The sequence below is a fragment of the Pygocentrus nattereri genome, chromosome 28, assembly GCF_015220715.1.
Source record: "Pygocentrus nattereri isolate fPygNat1 chromosome 28, fPygNat1.pri, whole genome shotgun sequence".
In the NCBI taxonomy this organism is placed as follows: Eukaryota; Metazoa; Chordata; class Actinopteri; order Characiformes; family Serrasalmidae; genus Pygocentrus; species Pygocentrus nattereri.
The window spans coordinates 20,432,469-20,445,097 of NC_051238.1; the positions used below are offsets into that span (position 1 = coordinate 20,432,469).

The window sequence follows — 12,629 nt, forward strand, 5'->3', positions numbered from 1 at the left end:
TTCCAACACCTTGTTGAAAGTGTGCCACAAAGAATTAAGACAGTTCTGAAGGCAAAAGGGGGTCCAACCTTTTACTAGCAAGGTGTACCTAATAAAGTGGCCGGTGGGTGTATATTCTTATTGTTTCTGAACCTTATTAATGCCAGCTAGAGTGATAGAGCCCTTATCCTAGTAATACAGCTGTGGTACCTCTCACCTTTCATTCTTGTCCTTGACAACATGCTCACATCAAAGCACGCATGTTTTGGAGTTGCAAGGCAAAATGTATTATTCATATTTACTTGCACGTACAAGTAAAACAGTCACATTTTACAGTCCTATGAAAAATAGAAACAATAATACTGGTGTTTCTTCGACAGATAGAACCATTTCTTGTTAATGATGTGATTTCTTGCTTGAACTTCATAAATAACTCCAAAAATTATTGATCAAACTTTGTTTACATGTTATCTTTTTAAGTGCAAGAACTGGAACAACAATCAGACATAAACTTTTCCAAACAAGGTTCAAATCAAATAAATGTCACAATCAAAATAGAAACACCCCATGTTTTCCTGATTTCTATTAATCATTCTATAGAATGATATCTACCAAACTGAGGTTTAAAGCCATACTAGTGTAGATGACACAGCAGCATAATACTAGTACGGGCTCTGTGTTCTGAACAAGCAAAGTGAATTAATATGTTCACACGTACAGCTGCGTTGCAACATTTCAACACGGTGCCGAAAAGGTTTCTCACCAACCTCCTTACTAACGCAGACAAACATGTTACATTATAGTCCCTGTATTATATAATATACCGATATAGTATACTACATGCTGATTTCTATGCTATAACAACAACATATGAAAAACAAATGATTTCCAGCGGATTTAGGCCATCACATGATGTGCTTGGTGGAGTTAACAACCGTCACAGCAGGTCTGAAAAGAGCAGGAAGCCATGAGCCACAGACACGAACCAAAAGGCAAGAAAAATGAAAGAATAGAAGAGAGGTTGTCTCTTGGCATAGCTTTCTTCCATTCCTTCCCTCTTTCAATGAAGTCACAGACAATTGAGGCTCCACTGCACTGTTCTGCGTAAAAGAATAAAAGAAACAACAGTCTTACCCTCGCTTATCCTCATCCTCTCCCTCCATCTCTCTAATCTCTCTTAAATAAAAGACGCTTCCTGTTCATACCAAAACACACGCACACACACATTTGCACATGCACACTAACCAAAAGAGGAAGTGAAAAGTTTTGAGCTGACTGTGTGTAGCCCTTTATTAGACTAGCCAATGCAAACAAGAAACTACAGATGGCTCCGCATTCTTAGCTCTCTGCTCATCACAGCTGGGTTCTAAAGTTGGGCAAATGCAAAATGACTCCAGTACATTAAAGGATTCCACTCAAGGCACTTAGCATCACACAGAGAGCCGTATAATTAGCTTTGAATTAGCTTTTCACAGCAATGCAGTCAGTGCTAATTAACTATTCTCAACACTTGCTACGCCTAAACCATCATAGTTAAGAATAATTATTAGTTTTAAGTCGGGATACTCTGATGTGGGAATTTTGGGCCCATGCCGACACTTTTCATATGTGCCACTGCCGATTCAGATATCAATATACACTCACCGGCCACTTTATTAGGTACCTTGATAGTAAAAGGTTGGACCCCCTTTTGCCTTTAGAACTGCCTTAATTCTTCATGGCACACTTTCAACAAGGTGTTGGAAACGTTCCTCAGAGATTTTGGTTGGTTATTTGAGTTACTGTTGCCTTTCTATCATCTGGAACCAGTCTGCCCATTCTCCTCTGACCTCTCACATCAACAAGGCGTTTTCGTCCACACAACTGACCGTTCACTGGATATTTCCTCTTTTTCGGACCGTTCTCTGTAAACCCTAGAGATGGTTGTGTGTGAAAATCCCAGTAGATCAGCAGTTTCTGAAATACTCAGACCAGCCCGTCTGGCACCAACAACCACGCCACGTTCAAAGTCCCTTAAATCCCCTTTCTTCCCCATTCTGATGCTCGGTCTGCACTTCAGCTAGTTGTCTTGACCACCTCTACATGCCTAAATGCACTGAGTTGAGGCCGTGTGATTGGCTGATTAGCTATTTGTGTTAACAAGCAATTGAACCTAATAAAGTGGCCAGTGAGTGTATAAATTGTAGAAACTAGGACTAATCAACCTTGATTTGCATGAAATTAGGACAGGGATTAAGCCTAGTCCTGGGGTCTCATTTGAAAAAGTGTATAGATTGACGTTTGGCAGAGAGTCCCTGTCACACAATCAGTTGTACAAGGTGGGCAAAACAAATAACTGTAGAAGCCTTCACCCATCCACTAATTTAACCTCATAAAAGATTAAGCCTACATCATGAAAACCGCACATGTATTCAGTTGAACAATAAATTACACAACATGAAATATTACTGTCAGTACTGGTTGATAGTTACCACACCTTCCCACGAGGCTACTTCGTATCATGCGACTCTGCTAAAAGGAGACTGTGGCAGACAACAAACTCTTACAAAAGACCGAAGAAATGTCTCACAATAATCTTTACTACGGCAACTACATCAACTCATAAAAGGGATCAGTCATTTTTACAGACTGCATGCTCCTGTATCAGTGAAGATTCTGATGCCTTTCACTTTCTAAGAATCAAAACTACAGGTTATATTAATCTCATGGGATTCGACATGTTGGTAGAAGAGATGGTTGTGGAAATGGGATGATGGCTAAATTAAATGTTTTATACCCTTTCCTGGCATACATGCAATGCACAAGTTGAGAAGTCACTCTTATCTCTGCCATTTACACCAACTTTTCTTGAATTGCTAATTGGTCATAAACATTACAGACGTCTAGTGCTACACTGGATCTACCCTACCTTTCAATGTAAAACTAATCCCATCTGGGTATGCTGAAGTTAGGCTACGTGCACTGACATGCCTGCCAGTGTGTGCCTTTCATGAACACGTAAGTATAATTTATATTAAATACAATATTTCCATTGCAATTCATACCAAATTATATTTTAAATAAAACCCGATTTACATTGTTTTTTCTTTCAAAACCTATGCAGGCAAACAGGGCTATTTAAATTATTTGCAAGACAAATTCTATTCATTCATTCATTCGTCCATAAAGACTAAGTTAATACGCTAGTACGCTGAGAGCTTTTTGAGGACCTGACAAACCCAGCACTACAGACAACCACCTCTCAGGATTGAGCAAATTTAATATATCATTAGCAGCTTATGAGGTAGAACCCTGGTTGGTGGACTATTCACAGTCCAGCAGTGACACTGTAGCTCATACACTCATGCAGGACAACACATAACACCACCACCACGTCAGTGTTACTGCAGTGCTGAGAATGACTCACCACCCAAATAGTACCTGCTCTGTGAGGGTCCATGGGGGTCCTGACCACTGAAGAACAGGGTAACAAAGTATCAGAGAAACAGATGGACTACAGTCTGTAACTGTGCAGCTATACAGTAAGTGGAGCTGATAAAGTGGACAGTGAGTGTTGAAACAAGGAGGTGGTCAGAATGTTATGCCTGATCAGTGTATCTTGCTGAAATGTTGAAGTTGGAGCAGTTTTATTTCAACAGTTATCAACGTTTTCGCACAAAATTCTCTGGTTTGTTGGTAATTTTTGCTGATTTTTGTTAGGAAAAACCTGGAATTACTGACTTTGCCTTTAGTCTTAATTTTTGTTGGATATCACGCCACTTTGGGTGTGTAAGTTTGATTGTTGGTTGGTAATCTTTTTGTATATTTGCAGCTTTTCAATTGTGCGTTTCTTTCTGGCACAGGATTAAATGCGGTGTCTTGTTCACACCGTTGGTTGGGCCTGTTTGGTGTGTCAGGTGGAGATTCACAAATATTCTGACAGTTGCGCTTTAAAAGTAGCTTAAAAGTAGCCAGTACTTTTCAAAAAGTCACTGAAAAGTAGTCACTAATCTTTCTGTAAAAGCAGCCAAATTGTAGGTAGCTACAAATTTCGGGAACGTAGCTGCAAAGTAGCTGACTACTATTTTTTCAGTAGCAATCCCAACCCTAGCCCAGGCCTGAAAGGTGGTTGTCTGTAGTGCTGGGTTTCTCAAGACACTTGCATTATTGCAATCTTTGTTCTTTTTTTTCAGTTGTTTTTTAATGAATAAATACATAAGAATAAACCATCTAGTAAGCCTGTTAGAAGAGAATATACTGCATTATACATTTTTCCCTCCTATTGATCATTTATTGTTCAATCAGTTTTAAAAATCAGTTGCAAACAAGTTAAAAACAGGCAGAGTTGAAAGCATGTTCAAATGCGCTTATTTCCATAACTGCTTCTGATTTATAAATAACTCAGTTGCACTTCAAAGTAGCATGTGTGCATTCAAGGATATGCTAATTTTAAGTCATTTGCACACAAAAGCTGAGAACATTTCTTAAAAACATTTAGTATGAAATTCAAGTGCATTTTATGAATAAGGTGTCTGGACTACATTTTCCCCTCAGTACAGAATGCTGTTTAAAATGCTGTGCAGTCCTTGTACTCCCTGTCCCAACCAACCTTTATTTGTACAAGGTAACAAATTCAGTGAAACAAATGAAATGTGAGTTTCTTAGCATAGTAGCCCAACACCAAACATTCTGCTCTTCAATAGTACAATAAATGCATATAAGCAGTACAAATATAAGTTTGAAGAACTGGTCAAATCCAATATATTAGTTTGTTACTGATATTTCTTTAGGCAAATATCTACGAATACCAATTTGATTCAGAGATTTTTTGCATGGATATTAACAATTGTTTACAGTTTGTTTTCTGATAATTAACTTTTTTTTTTCATTTTTCATTAATACTCATTAGTATTAGTATGTTATAACATGATATTGTTACTATTGAATCCAGAACTAACATTTGACATGTTTTCTAACCATGATGGTTATTAGTGTTTATTATTGCAAGTGAAGAGCAGTGCTGGCGTTCTGACGAACTGCACTATCTTGTTGAAATGTCCTACAGTCCCTCTACATACAACTGTAGGCAGGATATTTGGAGAAAAAAAAAAATCACCAGATCAGATCATCAGATCATGCAAGCAGTATTAAAATTACAGGTAGGATATTTCGATAACCTAAATCACCTCATCAGAAAACGCTACCATTTACATTTACATTGACAGCATTTATCAGACGCTCTTATCCAGAGCGACTTACTAGACAGACAAAGTGCTTCTTGTATGTCGCTCTGGATAAGAGCGTCTGCTAAATGCTGAAATTTAAATGTAAATGACAAGGTGATTTAGGTTATCGAAATATCCGAAATAGAGACAGTCTTCAGTCTGCGTTTGAAGACAGTGAGAGACTCTGCTGTTCGGACAGCCAGTAGGAGTTTGTTCCCCCACTTGGGTGCCTCTGGGGCCCCTGGGGCTCTACACAAAACCTGGCTTGCCCCTTTGCCTCTACCCCTCCCCTATCCCCCACATCCCCATCTTAACCAACCACTGGATCATGGGTCAATCTGCTGTGTGCCCTGAAGGTAAAACACGAATGGCATTACATATTTTACATAATTTGGGTGTACAGTTTATTCAATTAGTTAATTTAATAACCTTCGCAATGCACTACATTACAGATTTACTTGAACACCAGCAGCAACAAGCAAGTGACAGAAAGCTTTAAAACATTTTCAATCACTCTCTTACAGTTTAATGAGTGACCATAATTATTACCTATGAAAGGACTAAAACACATAGCTACTTGCATCTTGTCTCATTTCACTGTAAATGTATTTCAGCCCACGTTGGGTGATGCCGCTTCGAAGCCATCCTGTCACATCTTCCACAACTACATCTATATGGATGGTGGAAAAATAAGAAAGTAGGGTACCCTACATTCTTCATAAATGCATAATACTATGAAATATATGATGTCATTCACTCTTTTAGTTTGGTGTGGAAAAGAAAAAGGACTACTTTAGGATTATTAGTGAATTAAGATTACTGGGTGGTTTGCTCACTATGTGTGGTAGGAGAAACACTGATGTCATTCAAAACCATCTTATGGGAGTTGTCCCACACTTGGTCTGCCGGGTTGCATCACAAGTTATGAGAGACCACTGTACAGGACCAGTTGGTGTAATTTTTGCTCCCTCACGATGATTTTGATGGTTTCATATTCAGAGATAATAATGACTGCATGCACATTGCTGAACAAATTACACAGTGGTTTCATGGCTACTGCGGGCCCACCCCAATCAGCAGATCACTGAAGCTTTCTGAAAGTTCTGGATCATTGAGAGAAAAGTAAAGACGATTTATGCCTTCTTCATTGCTCAAAATCACACACACACACACACACACACACACACACTTTCTAAGCCACTTCTCAGTCATCGGGAAGGCAGGATACACCCTGGACAGGTTGCCAGTCCAACGGAGGGCAGACAGACAGAGACAACCCCACACACACACACCTAGGGGCGATGTAGCATGTCCAATTGGTCTAACTACGTCTTTGGCCTGTGGAAGGAAACCAGAGAGCCCAGAGGAAACCCACGCAGACATGCAAACTCCACCCAGAGAGGACCCTGGCCACCCAGCCGAGGAATCGAACCCAGGCCCTCCTTGCTGTGAGGCAACAGCAATATCCACTCTCAAAAACAGCAGGCTATATTTCTTGAAGAACAGTCCACTATCACGCTGTACATTGTTCTATAATGTAAAGGCTGAAGGCTTTATTATTTACTAAGTTTTTGATATTAAATGGCCCATATTATGAAATGATTATTTTTCTCCTTTTTAAATAAACATGGTAAGTTTCTAAACATACCGCTCACCTCCCAGTCCATACATTCCTAATATGGAAACTAAGCTGCCCATTTTAAATGCATTGTGTGTGTGATGTGACTGCCTTCAGCAGTTTTGCTCTGCCTATTTAAGCAAAACTCATGAGTATTGTTTTAACCGAGACTGTTTTTTGAATAAGGCACAATACAGGGCAGCAAACTGAAAGAGGTTCTATATCAATCTTAAAAGCACAGTAACATATACAGCCTGCTTAATCCTTATGGGTAGAGAGAGGTTGAAATGGTAAAATTAATTATAACAGACATTTTACGAGTATAAAATCGTGGTATATAAACCCTTTATTGTATCATTAGGTCTGATGCCTGCACGTGCCCTTTTCTACACTTATGATTTTGATGTGCGCATGAATGTGCCCTCTGGCGGCTGTGGTGCCGACACCTCTAGCGCTCTGGTAAGCCACCGTGAAAAGGTCACACGTTGCACAGATGAGGCAGATATAACAGATATAACTGTAATTCAACTGAGATGAGTTAGTGTGTATTTACAGTACCGACTTCTAGCTAAGCTATGATTGAGGATGTGCAGAGTGATGATAAAAGGATTTTCAGTATCTTAATGTTTATTTTTTACTGTACAAGCGAATATGGGAAACTGATGCTCACATACTGGCCCGTGGGCGTGATCTGATCTGCTGCACATTTAGGTTAACCACTGGAACCACTCGACTGGGAACAAAGTGTCTCAACATCTTGCTTTTCTCTCTTTCTCACTGTTTTTGTCTCTGTCTCTCTCTATCTAGTCTCAATAACATTTCTACTCCGGACTTACTCAGCATTTGGTCCCAGTATGTGTGTGTGTCACTTGCTCTGCTGAGGTACTCAGTTTGCCTTGATCCATTATTCATCTTCCCCCAGTGTATCAAAGCCTGGATGGCAAATTGGCTTTCACACATAAACACACACACACACACACACATGCTTTTACTCTCATTTTGAAAGTATAACAAAGAAATCACAGCTCAAAATCTCTCTATAGAGCAATGGCACTGCACTACTACAAGAGAGTTCACTGACTTAAGCTGTGTGTGGTTAAGAAGGAGGGTAATCTACAACACTGATATTGATGATTAGACACACAGGAAAGCAACCAATCGACCAAGCACGAAAGCATTGCTAAAAAGAGAAAGCCTGAACCAAATCAGAGAAAGTGTAAAAAGAAAAAAGAAAAAGAAAAACAGAAGGAAATGATGCAATCATACATAATTCACACTAATTCTGTGGCTAAATAGCCCAAGGCCATTTACTATAATGCAGTAATACAAGCAGGCCAGAATTCAAGAGGTTAAACACATATATTGTGGTTTGCTTGTCTTACACCACAGCCAGCTTTGCCCCGCCCAATCAAATACACCGATCAGGCATAACATTATGACCACCTCCACTTACTGTATAGCTGCACTTTGTAGTTCTACAGTTACAGACTGTAGTCCATCTGTTTCTCTGATACTTTGTTACCCCCTTTTACCCTGTTCTTCAGTGGTTTGGAGAGCAGGTGCTATTCGGGTGGTGGATCATTCTCAGCACTGCAGTAACACTGATGTGGTGGTGGTGGTGGTGGTGGTGTTTTAGCATGTGTTGCGCTGGTCTGAGTGGATCAGACACAGCCAAGCTGCTGGAGTTTTTAATGAGTACCTGCTCTGTGAGGGTCCATGGGGGTCCAGACCACTGAAGAACAGGGTAACAAAGTATCAGAGAAACAGATGGACTACAGTCTGTAACTGTAGAACTACAAAGTGCAGCTATTCAGTAAGTGGAGCTGATAAAATGGACAATGAGTGTAGAAACAAGGAGGTGCTCATGATGTTATGCCTAATCTTTGTATGTTTTCTTACAGCACACTGGTGTTCTACTAGTCTGAACTACGGACGTGACAAACCGTGAGGAACTGACAAAAAATGTTTGACCAATGCTATTGCTTAAAAATGTTAATTAAATTTAAAAATCAATAACTTTTGTTCTATTTGAGTAGGCAGGTTTTTCATCCATGCATGATGAAACATTTAAAATGTACGTATGAGGACGCAATAGGCACTACCTTTCCACTAGAAAGGCAAACTAAAAAGTGAAGCACATGGCTAAAAATGTGTTTTGGACCATTTTTGGAGAGGGTGACAGCATAACTACATTTGCAAGTATCCACAAGCAGTAAAACAGCTATTTTATCCATGTTTTCAGAGAGAAAATGTGATGTGCGGTATTGTGAAGAAATCATATATGGGTGTTCAGAATTATAGAGAATAACTTGGTGGACAGTAAGCCATTGAGCTATTTCAAGAGCAACTGAGAGGGGCCAGCTCTTGCCATAGTTGTGGCACTTAAGTTTGTTTCAACCTGGGGAACTAAGTTGAATGTTTTTGGTCCTAAATTTTGGTTATAGTTGTCAGGCCCTTAATTTAAGCAAAGTTGGGTTCTTATGCAGGGTGTGTTTATTATGGTTTTTAAGGTCTTTTACTTCATATGCATGTTGAAGCCCATCTATCTGTACTACATTCCATTCAGGAAACACTTTTTAATATCTCAGTGCAATAATACAGAATGCATTTGATGTGTGCGCTTGTAAGTGTGCATACATTAAATATTTCACAATGGCTTCGAACAGAACTCATCCAATCAGATTTCAGAATTGGGACTATCCGTTTCATATTTGATATTTTGATGGGTCGTGTCCTTGATGTTAGGCATGCTGGTTAATATTTAATCATTGAGTAATGACGGCGGATATCAGTCAAAAGATATCACCTAAATGTGCATCCCTACCCAGAATAGAACATTTGAATACATGGTAATACTTACTTGTGTTCAGATTTTATTATGTGCTGTCAGCCAAGGAGTTAAGGTAAGTTCAATATTTTGGTGATGGATGTGTAATATGGACATAAGACTATATCGCAACTGCAATAGATCTTTAAATATACTGAAAACACATTTGAAACGCTTGATGTGAAATGGCTAAGCATTAGCCTGCATTAACTTTTTCCAAAATGATTTAGGTTTGTTGATTTCATACGGCTCATCCTTGCAAGTGTAACCCAAATGTATATGACTGTGTTTCTCACCCTGGTGGAATACTTCCACGACTGGTTGACACCACGATGCGCTGCGTTCCTGGGCGGTTCAGATTGTTCTGCCCATTAATCGTCAATGTGTGAGTTGCCGGAAGCGTTATGAGTGCTGGGGCACATGGGAAGTTCAGTGTACTCATCTCCACTTTCCCACCTCTTCCCCCGCCCACCGCTATGTTATTATGGTGACCCCCAGCCACTGCTGCCGTAGATGACCAAAGGGTGGTGCCGGCAAACGTGTTGCTCTGTCGGACTGCAGGGGCCATCTGATCCCCTGCCCCTGCTGCAGCTGCCATGCCGTACAGTTTCCTCCTCTGCTGTGAGGCCAGGATGGCGTTGGAGGCAGCGCGCGTGCTGTGCACCAGCAGGCACTGCTGGCAGGAGCAGGGCGTGCCGGAGCTAGTGCCCACGGGCCATGATTGGGACTTGGGGATGGAGCCGGCAATGAGGGGGTAGGCCAGGTCCATCCTCCGACGAATGCGGCGCCTCCTCTGGCTCTGCCGGTTTGTCTGGGCCATGCTGTCAAAGTCCACCAGGTAACTGAAGCCCAGCGAGCTGAGGTCCAACCATGGGTGCTGTTTCTCATAGGCATTCTGGATGCTCACACACAGCTCCATATCATAGGGAGTCCAGGAGCCGTTGTCATTCTCCCATTCCCATACCACCCCTTTACCAGGGGCTGAGGATGGGTCATAGAAGTTACGCTGTACTGGGCGCATCGTGCCTGAGAGAGGAAGAGAAATACAGAGAAATCAGCGCTTTAAAGAGAGCCTGAAATTTTGGTCAGAACTTAAATGCAGTCCAATTATGTTCAGAGCCTGACCTGCCCCAACACACAGCATTGTGTTTCAAGCCCAAACCCAACCCAAGCCCAAATCATCAAGGTGTGAATCCAAAACTAATCATTTGTTTTTACAAAACTGACCATCTTTTCCCAAAGTGTCGAGTGAACCTGCCAAGAAAGAGACAGTTTCTGTGTAGTGATGAAAGTTACATTAGATAACAGAAATAATACCAATACCGCAACTTTGAGTATCTGCTGACACCAATACTTATGCAATACCATTATTTTCCCTCTTAAACAACTAAGCTGTAATAATATATTGGTCTGGATGTGCTTAACCTAGCCATCTAAATATCATTATGCTCAAACTATGAAACAAATATTCTTCTCCTCCAAAGCAAGAAATACATAGTCCACACTATGACTGACTTACACAATACTGATTTTTTTTTTATTTAAACTTAACACAGAATTTTTAGCAGCATTTTTGATTGGTCAGCACAATTTAAACATTCAAAATTAAATTCAATATGCAACTCTGCAAGAGTTTCAACACGCAATGCCTACACTCACCAGCCACTTTATTAGGTATTATTTTATTAGGTACCTGTTCAGTTGCTTGTTAACACAAATAGCTAATCAGCCAATCACATGGCTGCAACTCAATGCATTTAGGCATGTAGAGGTGGTCAAGACAACTTGCTGAAGTGCAGACCGAGCATCAGAATGGGGAAGAAAGGGGATTTAAGTGACTTTGAACGTGGCGTGGTTGTTGGTGCCAGACAGGCTGGTCTGAGTATTTCAGAAACTGCTGATCTACTGGGATTTTCACGCACAACCATCTCTAGGGTTTACAGAGAATGGTCCGAAAAAAAAGGAAATATCCAGTGAGCGGTCAGTTGTGTGGACGAAAATGCCTTGTTGATGTGAGAGGTCAGAGGAGAATGGGCAGACTGGTTCCAGATGATAGAAAGGCAACAGGAGCTCAAATAATCAACCAAAATCTCTGAGGAACGTTTCCAACACCTTGTTGAAAGTCTGCCGGTGAGTGTATATCTTAATGATATAGCATAAAAAAAAGTTATGCCATAACTTGTAACCTAACAAAAATAATTGCATTTCCAGTATAAAATGTACAGTGGAACACAGTACAGTAGACCTAGTATCTTAAGGCACTCAACTGAAATTGTAGGCTATTAGACCTAATATCAAGTTAGCTGCATTAATAACTCCAGGCAGCGGACGTGATGACCGTACTGCTGACAGGTGTCACTCACACTTCATCTGTCCCATGACAAGGGCTATCAAAATTGTCCAAACATGTTGAACACGTTTGGCGACTTGTGTGCTAAAAGACCTGCTGGAGGAACTTGAGAGTGCAAGGTGGCCACTTTGAGGTGAGCTGAAGTCCCAGAGCATTCATTTTCTATTCTATGCAATTGAGAGGAATCTGTGTTGTGAAGCTAGTATTGCAGTGCATAGCAGAGAGAAATAACACAGGCAGCTTCTTAACAAAGCTCTCTCTCTTTCTCTCAGTGTGAAACTGACTACTCTCTCTCTCTCTTCTCCACCCCCTGTGAAACTGACTACTCGTGTGTGAGCCCGCACCCTCCTTAAACGTGAACACCAGTTTACCAACATATCCTTCAAGCTGTTTAACAGTAAATTTCTCTTAAAGTTTCTAAATGGGGTTCTTCAGATCGCTCAGAGTGCAGATCACTCTCTCTGCGGCCGAGGTTGTGAACTCATTGCTACATGGTTGTTGAATTATTTTCACATTGCTCCTCGCTACATTTCATTTTAAATCATGAAATTGATGTGAGACTGGATAATTCTTCACAGTCTAGTCTTTTTTTTAACCCTTTGATTTTGTAATTAAATTTTGAGTATTCACTGACAGTTCAGAGACATCTCA

The 12,629-nt window shown here is 40.5% G+C and overlaps 1 protein-coding gene across 1 annotated transcript in view; it reads right to left on the reverse strand.

Annotated features, from left to right (window-relative positions):
* Nucleotides 1-12,629, reverse strand: part of dtx1 (deltex 1, E3 ubiquitin ligase) — a 51,572-nt gene that overhangs the window by 15,459 nt on the left and 23,484 nt on the right. Inside the window, exon 3 of the mRNA XM_017702852.2 lies at nt 9,925-10,654. Within this exon, the coding sequence (XP_017558341.1) occupies nt 9,925-10,654 (730 nt within the window). The remainder of the gene's footprint in view (nt 1-9,924; nt 10,655-12,629) is intronic.